The sequence below is a fragment of the Heterostelium album genome, assembly GCF_000004825.1.
Source record: "Heterostelium album PN500 unplaced genomic scaffold PPL_scaffold1, whole genome shotgun sequence".
Lineage (NCBI taxonomy): Eukaryota > Evosea > Eumycetozoa > Acytosteliales > Acytosteliaceae > Heterostelium > Heterostelium album.
This window is the reverse complement of record NW_008805063.1, coordinates 597486-618214: the sequence shown is the minus strand read 5'-3', so window position 1 is coordinate 618214 and position 20729 is coordinate 597486. Positions and strand designations below refer to the sequence as shown.

Below are 20729 nucleotides of genomic sequence, written 5' to 3'. Positions count from 1 at the left end.
TACAATAATGATCATGAATCAAAATAAATCTACTTGTATAAATCATGTAGTATATCATTCTTTTTTTTTTATAATAACTAAAGTGGTATTGTAGTAGATCATCTAAAAAAAAACAAATAATAATAATAATTGTGGTTTCTATTGAACTTTTTCGCATGATAATCTCTGATTTTATTTTTCGGCTCAGAGTTGTTGGTATTAACAAAAATTGAATGACAAAATATTTCATATTATGTTACAGATATTTTTTAAAAAACAATTTCAAATTAGTCAAAATTTTGACTCAAAAATGAATTTAAAAGAAAGTTCTTTTGAACATGTTGTAGTGTGCTCTTTTTTTATGTGGTTCAATTTTGATCAGATTTATTTTTGTTTTTTTTAAAAAATATCATTTTTATTTTATAAAATATCACATTTATATAGATATATATATATTTTTTTAGGAGGCATACTATACATACAACACAATTCAAACTATATAATTAGCCAACTTATCTAAGTTTGATAGTTCTATCAAACGAACATATATATTTTTATATATATATATATATATATATATATAACAATGGAGACATTACCATTGTTAATCAGATCTATACCAGTCTCAAAGTGGCCAACAGGATGTAAACCTATCGATCAGAAACTGACTTTGTTATCCGATGGTTCTGTTGGTACTTTCATAGCTACACTTACTTCACCAACAACATCAACAACATCAACAACATCTATATCAAAGTTAAATCAACAACAACAACAAAAACAATTACAAATATTGAATATCAGTGGTATTCAATCATTGTCAACCAATCATAGAAGAGGAAGTACTTCGTCTTCAAATGATTTAGATCTATTTAAATCATCAATTGTATTAGATAGTCATAGTCATAGTCATAGTCATAATCATTTAGATCAACACCATCAACAACAACAACAACAACAACAACAACAACAAGATGTAATAGAGATTAGTTTATTGGGTGACGTTGTTAATCAGATTATTAGTAATCAATTGGCAACGGTTGGAGAGACACTTCAATGGTGTAGACCGGTTCCTATGTACTCGACGATTGCTCTCTACTCAAGTGAATCGGAATCACTCCAAAATATACCGGCAATCTTGGCATTCTCATCGTCAACAACAGCATCACAGACATCTCTACATATTCTATCAATATTTAAAGACAATAGTAGTAGTATCAATGTTAACAACAATGCTGGTAATAATACAAATAATAACAAATATAAAGTAAAGAAACAACTTACTATTATATCAACTGATTCTAATGATTTACATGGTACTACAAAGTTATTTAATAATCATTCAACACAACAACAGCAACAACTACAACAACAACAACAACCATTATTTCAATTTCATTCATTTACAATTACCTATAACCAATTATTAACATTAATACAAGTTGAACCAGATGGTATGTATATTTAGTATCTTTAATATAACATAATGATATGATCTTTATTAACAACTATCTATTTATTGTTGTGTTATTTAATGTTAGTTAATGAAAAAGTTAATTTACAGATTATTCCAAGTGAAAAGGTTGGACAACTTGTAGTTCTGATCAATTATATTAGAATTGTTATTATAAAAATTAAACAAGTAGATCATTCTAGATTTGTTGTATATATAGATAGATACTTTAGTTTAAAGTCAACTGTAGATTCTGATGATGAAGAAGAAGAAGAAGAGGAAGAGGAGGAAGAAGAAGAAGAAGAAACAGAAGGAAAAGAAGATAGAAATGACAATAATAATAGACAAATATTCAAAATAGTTGATAAATGGTTATTCGTATTCAATAGGAATTCATTGTATTCTCAACGTTTAGATATATGGAGTTTGAACGGTAAACAACGTGGTTCATTAGATATCATAAACTATTTAAAGAAATACAATTTAAATGATAACAATAATAACTATAATAATAATAATAATGGTAATGTTATATAACTAATCAATTGATAATGATGTTGTTATGTAAACTAACTAAAAATGTTGTTATTATTATTATTATTATTGGTTTAGATAATTTCGTAAAAGATAAATCTATTGCTATGATAAAAGATATCTCTGTGTCATCGGATAAAGAGTTACTGTCGGTTCTCGATGAGAAGGAACGTATCTATTTGATCAACTTGGATCACTACTTCCAGAGTGTCGAACAACCTGCCTATCACACGAACGAGTTGGTTTGCTTCGACAGTCAATTCAATAGAGATAGTAGTGGTAGTACCGCCACCGATCTGTTGTTTGCCGACCAGACAACTAGTAACACCGCCGCAACTGCTCTATCGTCATCTACATCGAATGCCAATCATATCGATTTGAATGGTAGTAGTGGTAGTACAAAGTTTGGTGGTAGTAGTCATGGAAGTCATGGTAGTTTCAGTAAATACAATACCACTGATATGAATGCTACTGGTGGTGGTGGTGGTGGTGGAAGTAATCATAACAGTATCAACGATCTCTCTTCGATGTCACTTAAAGGTGATCATAGTCAACACGATACCGATACGGAGCACACTGAGAACGATGGTGCTGAATCGGACTTGGATTCCGACGAGTATGACGACTGTCTCGAAGACGACTTGTTCCTGTTGCATTGGTACGAGAGTGAAGATAGCAAGTGTATGCCACTTGATTCCATCAAAGAGTATGATAACATGGTTGGGTGGTTACCTAATCATCCAATTAACTACCCTTCCAACGGTTATAAAATAAGTAACATCAATAACCTAAACAACAATAATAACAATGATAGTAATAATAGCAGTAGTACTAGTTATCAACAGCAACAACAACAACAACAATCTAAAAGACAAATATCAAGAGAGAGTTCATTTAATAATGCATCGTTATTAAGTAGATCGATTTCAAATCAAGATATATCATCATTTAATAACAATGATCATCATCATAATCAACAAAATCATTCAGAAGTTAATTTATTATCAGAAACTCAGTTAGTTAGTAATAATGCAAAAGATCAACAACCAGATGATATCAATTGTTATAATCTAAACTTAAAGAATAGTAATAGTTTGTCAGTGAATAACGGTGGATTGGAGTTGGTTGATTCGAGTGTATGGATAACTCCTCTTGTAATTGTATATCAAAGAAACTACCATGACAGTGTCACTGGTTCGTTTAGCTGTGAGCTTCACTTTGTGAGTAGATCCGATCCATTCACAAAGCAGTCGTTCCACGCCTACTCTGAGCGATTACAAGTTGTAATGCTAGCGGACCAGTCGTTCTTTTACATCAGTAGTGTTGGTCTGCACGTTGTCCTGATCGACCAGAATCAACAGCAGATTCTAAACAACATGATTATGTTTGAGGGAAGTGCCAGTGCCAATCACCTGTGTGAGATCAACAATTGGAACAAACGTGACCTAAAGATTCACGCGCTGCAACTCGGTCTCAAGTATCGCCAGTTGGACGTCGTTGAGCCGGCTTTGAAATCACTGGATTTGGATCAACAGTTGATCGGTAGTCGTCTGCTCGTCAACACGATCTTGGAGTACACTGCCAATGCTTCGAATGCCAACGTTCACAATGAATCGTTCACCTCAGAGCTACTACACATTGGAATGAACTTTATTGGTTTGATTATAAAGGATCGTGCTTCACTGGTTCACGCAGCCATCCCGCATCTCGGTGACAACTGTATCAATTTCAACTGGACGGAAACACTTACCACTCCACTCAACCAATCAAACTTGACGCTGTCTTCACTCAATGTAATTCTATCGCCGTCCAGAACAGACAACAACAACAACAACAGCAACAACAATAGTAGCAGTGTCTCACCATCTGGCGTTTGTGACTCCAATTCCACTTCGCACGATATAAGCTCGCCAATTCAAGATCTTTTGAATTTCACTACTATTCTCGAAGCATTTAGAATGTTCCAGAAACAACAGCAACCTTCTTCCAAAGCGAAATCCAATGTTAGCTATGCCAATCGCAATCCAATGAGTATTCCAGGATCATCGGTGCAAATGCAACACCATCAGATGAATAGCGGATCGGCCGTGTTGTTGTCATCCGATGAGATTGATATGGGACCGTGGTTCGGTGGATTGTGTGAGCGTTGGGAGCGTATGGAAGAGTTGGAGCTTGTTAAAGAGTCGCTTTCTAACAACACTGTTTCCTCGGCCATAGCTTTTATCAATTGGAAACGTGAACGCAATGGTCTGCTACTCTCGAGCTCACAGTTCCTAGAGATGGACGGCGGTGGAAGTGTTGTCGCCACCTCGAGCAATCCAATGACTCGCTCGCAAGACAGCCAACTTCCAAAGATCATTCCATCGAGCGGAACATTCACACTGGCTCACTTCCAACAGATTGCAGCGTGTCTTGTGTTCCAAGCGATAAGCCAAGCTCAGCTCGAACCAGCACTCGAATATCTTGCGCACATGGGACAGCCTATTGTTCCGCATCTTCGCCAGATTGCCTTATCGACTTCGCGTCGTTCCATTCGATCGCTGCTACTGGATGCGCTTGCCAACCATCCACTGGCAACCGACAGGTCGATCTTCTCCACTGAATTCCTCGCACTAATGTCGTTTGCCAAGCAAATCGAGACACTCTATCCCAATCCAAGTTACTACCGCGAGTTCTCACGTCTTTCTTTTAGATACCGTCCATTCCACGAGTCGCGTCCACCACCCTTGTTGCAACAGTCACAGTCGCCAACCATCGGTCTGCCAAGACACGCTTCCTTTGAGAGCCAAACAATCGACGATGATCTCAAACCACTCTGTCAAGAAGTGGACGACATCCTGCCCGACACTGAGAACAACTATGGATTCCACATTGTCACTCACAACATTGGTGGCAGCAGTGGAAACATCTACCAACAGATGCCAAACAATAATTTCCTACAGGCACAACTCAGACAAGACACTGGAAGAAGAATCACTCTGTATCCGCCAATCAAGAATGATACTCCTTTCCAATCGGTCGATAACAACGACATAGGTTACAGTCATTTCACTCTCAACTGGGCATCGAAATGGTCGTCGCTCACCAAAGAGCGTATCTTGATCGATAGAAACTTTGAGATGGAGAAGCGTGATCGTATCGCTCGTCTCTTCTTTGCCGTTTCTCACTCTCGTTCACAAGATGTTATTACATGGGTTGATAATGAGTTGACAACCACTGAGATTCAATACTTTAGATCGTTGGTATTGACCGACTTTTCACCGGCATCATCCAACGCTCAACAATACCAACAACCTCAACCTGAACCTTTGGTTTTAGAATTACATAAATCCATCTACCAAGCAATGTCAATCGCTCTGCCATTCATAAAAGATATCTTTTTGAATCAACTGGCAAGACATAGAATATTCTTGTTGGATTTGGAGACTGCACCGTTGTTCTATATCGACAGTAGATACCGTCGTTCCACCAAGGAAATAATTCTACTCAAACGTCTATCCAATACATTCCAACTGTTCCCAGTGATTAACAATGGTGTTGTCCAACCACATTCCTATCCACTGAGCATGATCCTTCCCATTGGAGAAACCTCTCCATTCCACAGATTCTTTATCAACTTTTGTATTGAAAACAAAAACATGATGTTGTTGTCAAGTTACATCCAATCATATCAACTTGCCAATTGTGTGAGTGTACGTGCTCAACATATCGGAGTTGACCAACTAGATTCACTTAGCTCAGAGTCACAGCTACTCTTCTTGCTTCGTACGCGTTCGCCTGCAGATTTGCTTCGTGCAAACATTGTCAACATGGCAATGACTCTCCACTCGAATCCACCATTGGAATCAAGCGGAATCGATGGTTTCCTCTCGACTTTGAACAGTGCGATCTCTGCCAACAGACCACTGCTTGCATTGTCGGCAATGATCTATGCTCCTACCTCTATTGCTTCGCTGCTCACCGAGGTGACTGACCACGGCACCAAGTTGGATACCACCCCACTGCTCCAAGCGTTCAAAGCCAACCCAACTTTGCACTCAACACTCTCCACCATCCTCCACAAGCAACAATCCAGCTTCAAACCAAACAAACGATCGATGTCCAAACCAAGAGATATCATAAGTTCCAAGTCGGACATCACTCTCTCTGAGATCATTGAAGCCAACTCAACATTCTCGCTCTCCTCGTTGTTTGGCGCGGTTGGAGCCGACCCACTCTCGGTGCGTGTTGCCGACATTGCAACTCAACAATTCAAAGAGGCATACATCGATAGAATCGATGTGTTTTACTATCTTGAAAAAGGTAGACCGATGCTTGCCTATCAGTTCCTTGTTGATAGACACCGTCGCAACACCAAACAATCTTTTGATCAACTGTCAAACGAACATATCAGTCTCATTGGTTGGTTGATTCGTTCATTCGTTTTGAACAGGGTTAGTGATGAAACCTCTGTTTGTTCAGCGATAACCTTGTTGGAGTTGATGAATTTGAAATTCCTGGCGACCATGGTCAAAGTCGACTATTTGGTTGCCAAACGCATCATAGAACACCAACAATCAAACAAAGAGGAATTCGAAGCGAATCCATTCGATCTTATCGATTTAATCAATGTTTTCCACTCGATATATCCAGCTCCTTCGACTCTCCCGCTGAAACAAAGTGAAGTGTCACACAGACAAGTGGCAGCCGGCACACCCATCTCTAAGATTATCAGTGCTTTCGAAGCTACCTTACCACTTGATGAACAACTAAGTGAATCCAGCTCAAACTGGGCTATTCTCTCACGATTCTGTCAGGTTCACTCGGTATCTCTGGTTACTCGTCGTCTAGAGTATCTGGCGCGACAAGACAACTGGTTGGCATTCCTCTACGAATCACAACAACACCAATTCCCAATGTCACAAATAGCGAAAATCATCAAGATGTTCTCCAACCAAGGAATTCGCAATCATCTTACTCTTGTTCTCGAGCAGATATCCACTCAACGTCTGCGCATCCATGACACTCCACCACCCACTACCGACTCTGAGTTGTTGTCACTCTCGATTGAATTCAACCCGATAGAACCAACAAAGATGTCACATGATATCATGGACTATCTACTATCATCATACCGTACAACCGATCCAGCAAACTATTTACTCTACTATGCAGTCACACACGAAAGAGCATTGCTCGCTGTTTTGGCGTGTATTGCTGCAGCTGAACAAAACAAACAATCATCATTTGCATCGATCAATACAACCGTTTGTTTAGTTACATGGCTATCTGTTTCTATTCCATCGTTGGCTACTCATTTATCCAATGTTTCTCAAACCAAACAACAACAGCAACAACTCCAACAACAGGTTGACGAAGACGATGACTCTGACACTGACCAAATTCCACTACAAACTAAATGGACACTGGACGATCTACATCTATCGATTCACTATATCGTTCAAAACAGAAAGACATTCATTCTTCTTCAAGGTCTAAAGATATTCATGCCTCAAAGTCCGTTGATGACATTCCTCAGATTCATCAGTCAGTTCCATCAATATCGTTTCGAAGACTCTGAAAACAGCTTGGCTCTTTTCATTGAGGAACTAGGTCGTCTTCAACAAGACCAATTATCAACAATCAAACGATTGGCTATTGACGTATGTGAAGGTCTATTGGATCTCTACAGTTCCTACGAGAGAGAACACTTCTTGGGAATCTTGCATCGTTCCAACCTATCGAATAACTTCTCAACACTCTACTCCACTCTTCACTTGATGAAGCGTACCATGCTCGAAGATAAGAATATCCGTTTGGATCCAAAGGTTATTATCGATCGTCTCTTGGAAAAGAATCTGTTTGCCGAGGCGCGTACCTACTCCAATGAAAATCACCTCGATAAGGACATCATTACTCTCGCCGAAGTCGAGTCACTCGTTGCTCACTACAAGCATGGATGCCTTTGGGAGTTGGAGCAAGAGCGTATCAACCTCTGGAAGAAGTGTCAACACTATTTCGTCATTCACCAATGTCGTCCTGAAGTTGCGGGTGACTTCTTCCACCAGATCTCACAAAAGTTGGCACCCTCCAACGAGAAGGTGTTCCTTCTTCAGACCACTGCAGATTGGTTCGAAAAACGAGCATCATCCAACAATGTACAACAACAGCAGGTTGAAGACCTCAAGAAACAGATACTGCTCATCTCTGTAGGATTGTCTTTGGAGAGCGAACAACAAGACGATCGTGATTCCTCATCGACATCGGTGTCACCCTCCACCTCACCGTATCGTCCATCCCACATGCCTCATTCCTCCTTTACATCGCCACTTCAATCGCCATCGACTTCACTCTCATCTTCCCCAGACAACTTTGATCCCAATCCATTCCGTGAACACATAAAGAAACAACAGAATACCAATAATAACAACAACAGTAATCGTTATTCAACTTCACCTCCATCGAGTGGTGGCAGTGGATTTGGTGTTGGTGCAATACCAATGTCATCGATGACTCCAATGACAATGTCTACACCCTCTGCCTATTTGTCACCGTCGAAACCAACACCAAGATTGGATCCAATGTCAATCGATCCCAAGGGATTGGACAATGTCATTGCGAAACTTCTCAACTCTGGCAACTATGCACAAGCCGAACAAATCTCAAAGCAATTCTCATTCAAGAGTTTAGACTATGAGATTGTCTTGACAATGATTTCCGTTGCCAACAAAACCATTAGTCCAAGTCCACATTCATTCTCACCGACAATCTTGTCTATGCTTGAAAACAGCTATCACGGATTGAAATGGATCAAGCAACAAAATGAACAACAACAGATGAACAGCAGTACATCGTTGATTGGCTCTTCGTTGACATCCAATGGAACCAATAACAATCCAATTTCGTTGGCTCTCGAAGCGCTATCGTCGTGTTGTCACCTTGCCAAAGAGGCAGCCAAGTCCATTCTCACCAAGTACAACGTCAGTCAGAAACTATCGATGAACTACTCTGACCTACAGTTGGAAAATCACTATGACATAGTCAACCTTCTCCTACTTCAAGGCAAAGAGTGTTTCCGTTTGATCAAATCATACCTTTCGACCAATCATCTCGATCTTGCCAAGATCAACATCCAACTTGCCGATACCTTTGCAAAGGCTGTCAAAGTTCAATTCCCTGTGAAATCATCACTATCGAAATCTATTTCGAATTCCAATATCTCTGGTGACTACTACAATGGTAATCGTAGTGCTCCTTCGACACCTCAGAAATCCTATCCAAACAGCAGTGGCAGTTCGCTGCACGACAGTGGAGGAAGCTCCTCTTCAGCGGGAATCGATCCGGCTTGGACATCGGAGGAATTCAACGAATACATTAGACTTGGTCGTGATCCATTCACTTTTGGTATGAGACTGTTGGAAGCAACCGGAATTGATTTCGACAAGGCAGCCGTCACTAGTTCACCAGTGTTTGCCAAAGCAAACTCATTGTCGCCATCGGGAATGGAAGCAGAGGTAGAGCTATTTGTTCGTGCACACTTTTGTTTTGTTGTAGCTTGTAGTGTCGACGGAAGCATCCTCGTTCAAAACATTGTAAAGTCACGTATCAACTATTATGCAGATGCCGGACAATTCAAACTGCTTGTTCGTCTCATCACTGGAATGCAATGCTACAATGAACTACAAGGAATTCTCGATATTCTCTTACAACACGATAGCTTTGAACTGCTGCTTCGAAAGAAGATTCATCAACACGAAGATCACAACGGTTTGAAACTTGCACTTCACAGCTACCTCTTGAAGAAACAGCCACTCTATCAAGATAAACTTGAGATGTTGTTCTATCGTTTCAATATGTATCGTGAAATCGCAGCACTGCACGAACACCGTGCCAAACAAAAGTTGGAATCCATTGTCAAAGATCCAAAACAACCTGGAAATTACATCAAGGATCTACTGATAGTGATGGAGTCATTCTTGAATGCCGCCGACAACTATGCAAAGGAGAGATCGAATCGCACCTCTCAGTATTGTGTGGCTATGGGTACACTCGTTGCTCTACAAATTAAACTACCCGATATCAAACTCATCAATCTAAAGCAATCGGAAGCAAGACAAACAATGATATCTCGTCAAACATTTAGAGAGTCACTCATCATTGCAAATGCTTATAATCTGAATATTTATTCCGACTGGATAAAGTAATAGATCAATTTTTAAATTTTACAGATATATCTAGTAACCAACTAACTGACTAATTAAATTATCAACTATAGTGTATTATTCCAACAGGTTCTTTGTCTTGGAAATTTCACATACCTTCAAGATTATATTGCCAACTTTTCCGTTCCACAAAATCTATTCCATGACTTGATTAAAAGAGTATGTAACCTTATAAATATGAATAGGTTTAAACTTTTATTAATATATATTAAACATAACTATAGTTTAAGGGTGATACAACCAAACAAGTTAAAGTTCAACATGTTAAGTATCTTTTAAACAACTTTTTAAATGATAAGCATCTACGCTATGATCTTGCAAAAGAATCAGGATTTGAAGATATTGTAGCACAAACTGTCAGTTCATCTTTAGGTATCGGATACTTTAAATCAAGTCAGGGCATGACTCCAAAGAAATAATAATCATTTGTTGTGGAATCAATTACTTATCAATTGGTAATGAACAAAATACAACACTACAGTTTGAAAGTTTATAAATATAATAAAGATAACAGTATAGATTTAGTATAGTACAACTAGTTTACTATTTTGTTTTTTTTTTTTCAGTTTTCTGATGACACTTCTTAAAGATATAAAATTGGGTTGTCATCAGTTATTTTTAAAAATACAATAAATTGTATCTGATCATTCAAAAAAACTGTAAGATGGAATATTCCCACGATAGTACCAGCCACTAAGATAGTACAGATCAACAAAAGAGAGATGGAGGTAGTAAAAAAGGAATTTAAACAAAAATTCCGCATTATGGCCGCATTATGGGCTATTTTAAAATATTTAAGTTGCTCTGCTGAGATTCGAACTCAGATGACTGGATTCAAAGTCCAGGATACTAACCCTTATATGACAGAGCATTTTTCTTGATGATCCAGAAAATACTTATGTTTTTATTTTCTAATTTGGAGTCGAAAATTGAATTCACCTCTTTCTGGTACCTGATAATGTGAAGATCTTCTCAAACTTTTTCCTTTGGTAAAGGTGGTAACTTCAAGTGTTACATGTATTGTTAAACATAAATATCAAAACACATCTTCATTTAATGCCGTGTGGTTCATATCGCCAACGCTGGGTTCACAGGGAAGTCTTGCAACAATACGACAAGTCAATGAAATATAAAAAAAAAAAAAAAAATTGAACAATTTATGATATATCCACCAAAATACAGAAAATTTCTAAAAAAATTCTGATTAGTTTTCATGTTTAAATTTTTTTGAGGATAGTCCAACTAATCTTATCTGTTTGCCATTATGGTTTACTAGTAAAATTTTTATATTTAACAACCACAAATGAAAGAAACAATTGTTTTATGGATCCCAATAGATACAAATGTCAATGCTAAAGACTATCAAATTCCAACTATTGAAAATCAAAAGGATACATTGATGAGATTAATTGCACCAGCAGCAGAGGATGATGAAGAATTAGCCAATATTAATGACTATGATCATGGCAACAACTATGGAGGAAGAGGAAGACAACAAGAAACGCCCGATCCAATGGAAAAACTCATTTCAAAAAGATTCAAAGAGTTTGTATCACCATGGATTGACGTAATGAGCTTTTCACACAATGTGTCTTCTGGGTCAATCAAGAAAAGAAAACGTGTTGGTAAATTGATGTGTTCCAAATATACTTGTGATCGATCACCAAACTTTAATTACATGGCAATGCGTGATGAAATCATTCCACATGTCATCTTTCGTGTCATTGGAAAGATATCAAATCGCGTCCTACCAATCATTGAATATGAAATGCATGATGTACAGATCACCGATGTATCAACTAATGGTGGTTCAGGTAGAAAACATATCGAAACAATATCATTAAATGCAAAGATTATCATCAACAAGAATATTAGATTGAATTTGGAAACTGGTGAATTTGAAACGTATCAAGTTTCCAAGTGGGATCAATTGAAGGGAACTGGATCAAAGACACTCTATTCGAACAAATCTGGTGCCAAAGGAACTAGTAAGACACTATTGGAAATTGCAAAGAAGAGATTGATGTTGGATTTGGCTTCACATGACCCTTCAACTGTTGCACTCCTCAAAGAGATGGGAATTGTCACTGAATATGAATTACCACAAGTCATTAAAGTTAGTGAAGATGAATTTGCCGACTACTGCAAAGTTTTAACGAATAGAGAACCAGAACTCTATCAAACTTTCAAGATTCCAAAGCCACAGACCATTGAAAACTATAAGAAAACTATTGCAGAGACTCTATCAATTCCAGTGGATACGATCAAGACCTTATATTGCGTAACAAGTGGTGTTCCGATAACCGAAGAAAAGTTTTTAAAACCAGCAAATTCCTTTGTTGTACAAAAACCAGATGGAAAGTTCATAGGATACAAGTAAATAATAGATTTATTACAATAATTATAATTTGTAAATCTTATTGAACCATAAATTAATTAAAAATTAGATAAAAAAGAAATTGAATACCTGTTATACAGCCAAAATCTGAGAAACAGGACAGAGGTTTCAAAATATCAAACAGTTATACATTTATTAGTTTCTATAACAAATAAATATATTCTAAGATAGATCTTTGTTAAAGATTAATTATTAGAAAAAAATTAAAACATTTACCATTTTAAAAAAAATAAAAAAATAAAAAACAAAAATTAACTGTGCATATTTTTGCTGTAGTTATTGAACCTTCATGTCTAGTAAAACAGGATTAATTGTTTTAAGTTGATTTTGTTTTGTTGAAGGGATATATAATAATCCAATTATAATTAATTAAAGAAAATGAAGTAAATTTTAAACATTGAGTTTGCAAACTTCAAATGTTTTAAATTACAGTACTGTAATTTCAACCAGATTTTTTTAGTTGATTCTTTCAAAAGGCTAGCAATTTAATCAAATTTTTAGAATTTTTGGTACCAACAAAAGATAAATATAGAAAAATTAGAATCTTAGTGGCAAAATTTCTAAAAAAAGACGTCTAGAAAAAGAATTCCAGACATTTGTTTTTTTTTTTTTTGGAACAATGCGCGCATCAAGGGTTAACATTTTTAAAAACTTAACGCCCAATGTGGGGCTCGAACCCACGACCACACGGTTAAGAGCCGTGCGCTCTACCGACTGAGCTAACCGGGCGCTTGTTGATGAAGATCTAAAATTAAATTTTTTAATTTGTAGTTCTAAAATGAACTGCTGAATTTTCAAATATCTAGGAAATAGTTTTTTTTTTAACATCTATCTTAAATCACTGTTGGTTAGCACTGTTTATTAATATTGATGAATGTAAATTAATTAAAAAAAAAAACGAGCGACGATTCTTGATTTTTTTTAATTATTAAATTGTGTACAACATTCCTCAGTTTGTTTCACAGATTGATTACGAATAGAAATGGTTAAATCAACATCACAATCAAATAAGCAAAAGAAAGTTACAACAAGTAAACATAAAGAAAGATCATTCGAAGACAATGGCAAAACACATGAAGTTGACGTTTCCATCAGTAAAGGTGAAGAGAAACATCGTATTCTTGCACAAAGCTATCCTATAAAATTGGCAATGTGGGATTTCGGTCAGTGTGACAGCAAGAAGTGTACAGGTAGAAAACTAGAGAGACTCGGTTATGTCAAAGCAATCAGTCTTGGAAATAAATTTAGAGGTATTGTTCTAACGTATGTATGTTTAATAATGAGATTGAGGAACAATGTTATTAAAGTTTTATTTACTTTACTACTTACTACTAGACCTGATGGTAAGCAATCTATTTCACCAATAGATAGAGAAATAGTTGAACAACTTGGTATATCAGTAGTCGATTGTTCATGGGCTAAATTGGAATCGATTCCATTTGCAAAGATGAGAGGTGGTCATGATAGATTGTGTAAGTTATAACCGTCTATCAACAATCAATATACATATGCAGTAGTTTGTGTTTATCTAATTTGTTTTTTATTTTTAATTATTTCCAGTACCATTCCTTATTGCTGCGAATCCAGTTAATTATGGTAAACCATTCAAGTTGTCCTGTGTAGAAGCAGTTGCAGCTTGTCTGTTCATCACTGGTTTCGATAAGGAAGCACATCAGATATTGAGTGGATTCAAATGGGGACCATCGTTCTACACTGTGAACAAAGATCTATTTGAAAGATACTCATTGTGTAAAGATAGTACTGATGTTGTCAATGTACAGAATGAATTCCTAAAGAAGTGTCAAGAGGAGCAGTTGGAGAAGATCAACGCATTGAGCATAACAGACGACGATGGTTTAATTTCAAATCCAAATAGATTAGTACAACAAGATATAGAATATGGTGAAGAAGAAGATGATGATGATGACGATGATGATGATGACGGGGATGAAGAGGAGGAAGATGAAGAAGAAGAAGAAGAAGAAGAGGAAGAGGAAGAGGAAGAAGAGGAAGAAGGAAAAGTAGAAGAAAATAAAGGTGAAACTAATCAAGACGATGATGACGAAGATGAAGATGATGAAGAAGAGGAGGAAGAAGAGGATGAAGAAGAGATAAAGAAGAAATATAGAGAAAAGAAAGAACAACAACTACAAAAGAGAGAAGAAAGAAATCAAAGAAAAGAACAAGAAAAATCATCTGGAAACAATAAGAAGAACAGGCATAGACGTTAAATCAACATCTTTACAAATTTGTAATAAAAAAATAATAAATTAAGATATATCTATTTTTATATTTTAAATCAATTGGCAATGATTTTAATATAACATTTATAAATGTTTAAATTAATTTAATTTGAATTTTATATATTTTATTTATTTCTAAATCGATATCCAACAAAGGATTTGATTTGATTACTGTACAATTATATATTTAAAAAGTTGTGTTTTTTTTTGATCATTTTAGTAATGATACTTTGCTCTTGATTTCTTCTTTGGTTTCTCTTCTTCGATTGGAGCAGAGGTAGTTGATCTCTTTCCTTTCTTTGTTGATTTCTCCTCTTCCTCTTGTTCTACTTCTTCTACTTCCTCTTGTTGTTTCTTTGACTTTGATGATGACTTTGATCTTGAAGATGATTTACTGGCTGGCTTGGTTTGAACTTCCTCTTGTTCCATTTCTTCATCCTCGACGACTGGTTCCTTCTTGGACTTTGATGATGTCTTTGATTTTGAAGACTTGGTCGACTTGACTTCCTCAACGACCTCTTCAACTACTGGCTCAGCAACAACAGCTTTCTTTGATTTAGAAGACTTGGTTCTGGAAGACTTGGCTGCAACTTCCTCAACTTGTGCTTGTTCTTGCTCAGCTTCATCAACGACTGGTTGTTCCTTCTTTGATGATTTCGAAGACTTTGATCTCTTGGATGGTTTCTCCTCTTGCTCAACAACTTCCGGTTGTTCTTTCTTTGATGACTTGGTTCTTGAAGATTTGGTTGGCTTGACTTCCTCCACTACTTCTTCTTCGGCTTCGACGACAACTGGTTCCTCAACGGCAGCTCTCTTCTTTGATGACTTTTTGGTTGGCTTGACTTCCTCAACTTTCGCTACTTCCTCTTCGACGACTGGTTCAACAGTTTTCTTTGATCTTCTCGACTTCTTTGTTGTTGGCTCTTGAACTACCTCTTCGACGACTGGCTCAGGCTCCTCTTCGACGACTTGTTCAACTGTCTTCTTTGATCTTCTCGACTTCTTTGTTGTTGGCTCTTGAACTACCTCTTCGACGACTGGCTCGGGTTCTTCTTCAACAACCGGCTCAACAGTCTTCTTTGATCTTCTGGACTTCTTTGTTGTTGGTTCTGGGACTGCTTCCTCTACAACTGGTTGTGGTTCCTCCTCTTCAACTGGAGTCTCGACAACTTTCTCTTTCTTTGATCTTCTCGACTTCTTTGTTGTTGGCTCTGGAACTACCTCTTCGACGACTGGCTCTGGTTTTTCTTCAACGACTGGCTCTGGTTCTTGATTACGCTTTGCCTTGGTCTTGGATCTCTTGGACTTCTTTGGTGTTGGCTCTGGAACAACCTCTTCTTGTACTTCTTCCTCAACAACATCTGCTGAAGTCTCCTCAATCATTGGTTCATCAACATGCTCCTCAGTGAATTGTGGTTCTTCTTCGACTACAGATTTCTTGGCACGCTTTGATCTCTTTGATTTTGATGGAGTTGGTTGCTCGACTTCGGCTGGTTGCTCCTCGATGGTCAATTCAGATTCGAATTCCTTCTCGAGATTGGAGTCATCTTGTTGTGGAATCTGTGGTCTGGATGAGACAGAGTGGACTAAATCTGGATCGAAACTGTCAATGGTAGAAACAAAGCTTCTTCTCAAAGAACGCATGGCAGAAGGAGTTTCAGTGCTGGGTGTTGTGGCCAATGATTTTCTTGGTTTGACAGCAGAGTCAGTGAACAAATCACTCATTGAAATACTCTTACGCTTCTTTGGATCGGAAATTGGTGTGGAACTTTGTGAAGTGACAACTGGACTTTCAACTTTAACTGGTGTCTGAGTCTTGGCTGGTGTTTGAGTCTTGACTGGTGTCTGAGTCTTGGCTGGTGTTTGAACCTTAATTGGTGTTTGAGTCTTAATTGGTGTTTGTTCGACCTTGGCTGGGGTTTGGGCAGTCTTGGCTGGTGTTTGAGACTTGGCTGGTGTTTGAGACTTGAGTGGTGTTTGCTCAACCTTGATTGGTGTCTGAGCAACCTTGGCTGGTGTTTGAGTCTTGACTGGTGTCTGAGTCTTGACTGGTGTTTGAGTCTTGAGTGGAGTTTGCTCAACCTTGGCTGGGGTTTGAGACTTGACTGGCGTTTGAGTCTTGAGTGGTGTCTGAATCTTAGCTGGTGTTTGAGACTTGACTGGAGTGGAGGATTTTACAGGGGTTTGAACAACATTTTGAATGTTTGCCTCCTCCTCTTCTTCCTCTTCCGCCACTTCATCTTCAAATGGAACTTCATCAAACTCTTGAATGTAATGCTCGTCATCCATCTGAATATCATCAACATTCTCCTCCTCCTCCTCCTCTTCCTCTTCCTCTTCTTCTTCTTCAGAGTCATCTTCCTTCAACTCCTCTTCGTATTCAACACCATCCATGATGTCCTCTTGATTGTCGGCATCCAATTCGTCAGCGTCGTCTTGAACCAACTCTTCATCGGCATTGAACTCGTCTTCAAGTTCAAGCGCATCAGAGTCTGCCTCTTCCTCTGGGTATTGGTCGGCTTCTTCGAATTCTTCGAGTTCTCCTATATCTTCTTCTTCTTCTTCTTCGTAGTCCTCTGCATACTCGAGTGCATCAAAGTCTGGCTCCTCTTGGTCTTCGTCGGTCTCGTCATCGTCTTGCTCGACCAAGTTCGAAGCATCTTGTTCTTCGTCAACCTCTTCCTCAGCCAACTCTGTTTCTTCGAGTTCTTCTTCCAACTCGTCTTCGGCCAGTTCAGCCTCGGCATTCTCAGCGTCCAATGCATGAGCCAACTCCAATTCGTCTTGGTGGAATTCAATAGGATCAGCAGTTTCAAGGTTCTCTTCGAGATCTTCCTCTACTTCTTCCTCTTCTTCCTCAGCTTCCTCTTCGGCCAATTCAAGTTCCTCATCTTCTTGAAGTTCCAACTCCTCTTCCAAATACTCTGCTGCTTCTTCAGCCAAATCAGCAATTTCAGAAATGATCTCTTCTTCGGCAAGCTGAGAAATTTCGGCATTGACTTGTTCACCTTCGAGTTGATCGGTTTCAGTTTCTTCATCAGCTTCTTCTACGTACAACTCATCGTCGTCTTCTTCTTCCTCTTCTACTTCCTCTTGATCTTGCTCATCGGAAGCACTTGAAGCAAAATGATTATCGGTGTCAAACTCTACATCAGCATAGTTATTCTCTTGAGCATCTTCAAACTCTTCGTCGACTTCCTCTTCTTCATCGGCTTCTTCGACTCCTTCGTAAGACACACCGTCAACTTCCTCCTCCTCTTCAATTTCTTCTTCTTCTTCCAACTCCTCCAACTCTTCTTGCTCTTCTAACTCTTCTTGCTCCTCTACTTCTTCTTGATTCTCAGTATAGATACTGTCATTAGCAGAGTAATATTCGTCTTCTTCTTCTTCTTCCAACTCATCTTCCATCATAACATCTTCTTCCTCTTCGACTTCTTCTTCTTCTTCGACTTGTTGTCTTTTGTTTGGTGTTGAAGAATTGGAGAGAGAAGAAATGGCAGATGAGATCGATTCGAACAGAGATTTACGAGCAGAGTTTGGTGTGGATTGTCTGGACAGTGGGGTACCAGCGGATGTGGGCAAGGACAAGCGTTGTGGTGTGAAAATGGGTGAGTTCTTGTTGGACAGTGTGGAGGCACGACGACTTGCGGCTGGTGTAAAGATACTGTAGTCACTGGCAAAAGAGTCATCGAATGTGACAATATCAGCATCGGTGGATCTGATTTGCTCACGAACGGTACGCTTCACCAATGGATCTGAAGTTCTAGTGGCGACGACTGGAGTGGCAGCTGGAGAAATCAAAGATCCATCAATACGATTGAATGTATTTGGCTTGTTTTGATTCTTCTCGTCTGGAGTATGTCTTGGAACAATAACAAGTGGCTGAGCTTTCTTGTTGTTCTTCTTCTTCTTGTTCTTCTTATTCTTTGTTGAAGTGGTAGTCTCTTCCTCTTGTTCTTCCTCCATCTCCTCAAGTTGTTGTTGTTCTTGTTCTTCACTAGCAACAACAACTGGTTCTTCTTCCATTTCAAGATCATCAGTGGACATTGGAGAGTTGTTGGTACTGAGACGTTTGGCTGGAGTGGACAAGATTACTTCATTCTTTTTGAACTCCAATGTGTGATTGTTGGCTGCAATCTTGATTCCCTTCTTGTTTGGAGTGGTAGTGTTTGGTTGTTGTTGTTGATCTACTTTGGCAATCGATGACTTGAGGATGGAAATCGGTGTCTTTGCAGTAGTAACTTGTTGTCTGGCTGGTGTTTGTTGTGGTTGTTGGTATTGGAGAACACTTTGAGTGAGGTGGAATGGGATGGTACCGTCAACGTTGGAAGTCGAGTTCATAAAGGTGGACATGGCGAGTGTACCTTCCGGTGTCATTTCGTATGGCTTTGGACGTGGGGTCTTGAGGATGCCACGAATTGGCTTGGTTGTGGAAGGTGCCGGTGTGGCGACGTCAAACTGAACGACGCCGGGTGTCGACTTGCTACCAGACTTGGTGGTCTTGGAGTTGGCAGAGAGTGCCGAGTTATTCGAGTACACAGAGTACGGAGTGTTTGGTGGCGACATACTCGACGAGGCATTGAACATGCTGGTCGGTGTGGAATACTGTGAGCCTGGTGTAGACATTACATCGTTGTTGTCATAATTGTAATTCTCAGAGTTGTCATCTTCATCACTACTGAATTGACTGTTGTTGCTATTATTTTCATTGTTGTCCATATGCTCATCCTCTTCATCGGATGAACAATCTTCCAATTGAACTCTCTTGTAGGGAGTGGCGGCACGCTTTGTTTGCTTCTGAGGAGTTGGCTCAGCAAACAATTTAATTGGCTGTTGTTTCTTTATCAATTGTGTTCCTTTGGAGACGTTGATCTTTGCGACGGTGCTTGGTGCGACCAACGGCTTCTTGGTGGCAGCAGGCGAAGCAGCATTGCTATTGTTATCTGCCATAATATTATCGAGTGGTTGAAGTGGAATCTTTTTCTATTTTTATGTTAACATATAAAAACAAGAAGAATAAATAAAAGTAAGTAATCTGACTATGAATTAACTATTGTTAGTTGTTGGTTTGTTATCATCTATAACATACTCTTTCACTTATTGGAACTTTGGAGAGTTTCGGTGTCTTTGGAGTGCTGATGAGTTGCGAGGTATTGAATTGGAATTTTCTACCAAGAATCGAAACGATATCACCGTCTTTCAATTGAGTTGGTTTCTGTACTTTTTTCTCATTTAAAAAAGTTGGATTGGTCTTGCTTGCATTGGATAAGATTGCCTAAAAATAATATTAAATTTAAATTAATAAATATGTTCATTTTTAGTTTATTATTAAAAAAAAAAAAGAATATACATTACATTTCCATTTTCCAATTCGATTACAGTATGAAGTGTAGATACACCAGGTAAATGAATTCTAAGACTGTTTTCCAAACCACTAATATTTATTCAAAAATAAAATTAATATCATTATTGTCTTTTTTTTTATTTTTAATTAATTTATAAATTATAAAGACTTACCTTCCAATAGTGAATTTATTTGATTTTAATGTGAATTTCTTTGAGGGCTTGTTATTTTCCTCAAACAAAGTTAAATAGGCAGATTGTGGTAATGGTGATGCTGTTGCCATTTTTGATTATATGTATGATGATGATGATGTTAAAGTGATAAAAAAAGAAAATAAATAAATAAAACTAACTAACTAACTACAAAAAATAAGATAGATTGTGATTATAAAGGTTTGTAGAATTTAAAAAAAAGAAAGAAAGATAAATAAATTTAGAAAAATAAAATAAAAAGCAATTATACTTAAATAAGTGTTCTTTTTGTTTTAGTTTAGTTTTTTTCTAATTAAAGAGTAGGTAGAGTGATTTGTGATTGTTTTTTTTATTATTGATTATGAATAAGTTAAAAAAAAGTTAAC

At 37.8% G+C, this 20729-nt stretch overlaps 4 protein-coding genes and 1 non-coding gene across 5 annotated transcripts; 3 read left to right on the top strand and 2 right to left on the bottom strand.

The window, feature by feature from the left end:
- Window positions 1-565: 565 nt before the first annotated feature.
- PPL_00320 (uncharacterized protein) lies at window positions 566-11300 on the top strand (the record flags this gene model as incomplete). Its single annotated transcript, XM_020571355.1, has 6 exons — window positions 566-1433; window positions 1653-1955; window positions 2045-10145; window positions 10221-10326; window positions 10392-10523; window positions 11163-11300. The coding sequence occupies 6 exons, from the start codon at window positions 566-568 to the stop codon at window positions 11298-11300; spliced, it is 9648 nt and encodes a 3215-aa protein (XP_020438629.1).
- A 170-nt stretch (window positions 11301-11470) lies between these two features.
- Window positions 11471-13342, top strand: PPL_00318 (uncharacterized protein; the record flags this gene model as incomplete). Its single annotated transcript, XM_020571354.1, has 3 exons — window positions 11471-12543; window positions 13136-13163; window positions 13337-13342. 3 exons carry the CDS (start codon window positions 11471-11473, stop codon window positions 13340-13342), a joined length of 1107 nt encoding a protein of 368 aa, XP_020438628.1.
- Window positions 13222-13294, bottom strand: PPL_00319. Its single transcript has one exon. It is a non-coding gene; the product is annotated as a tRNA-Lys (tRNA).
- Window positions 13343-13547: 205 nt separating the features above from the next.
- PPL_00317 (ribosome biogenesis TSR3 family protein) lies at window positions 13548-14796 on the top strand (the record flags this gene model as incomplete). Its single annotated transcript, XM_020571353.1, has 3 exons — window positions 13548-13828; window positions 13901-14037; window positions 14126-14796. The coding sequence occupies 3 exons, from the start codon at window positions 13548-13550 to the stop codon at window positions 14794-14796; spliced, it is 1089 nt and encodes a 362-aa protein (XP_020438627.1).
- A 228-nt stretch (window positions 14797-15024) lies between these two features.
- Window positions 15025-20435, bottom strand: PPL_00316 (uncharacterized protein; the record flags this gene model as incomplete). Its single annotated transcript, XM_020571352.1, has 4 exons — window positions 15025-19791; window positions 19898-20083; window positions 20164-20242; window positions 20326-20435. 4 exons carry the CDS (start codon window positions 20433-20435, stop codon window positions 15025-15027), a joined length of 5142 nt encoding a protein of 1713 aa, XP_020438626.1.
- Between the last annotated feature and the right edge of the window lie 294 nt (window positions 20436-20729).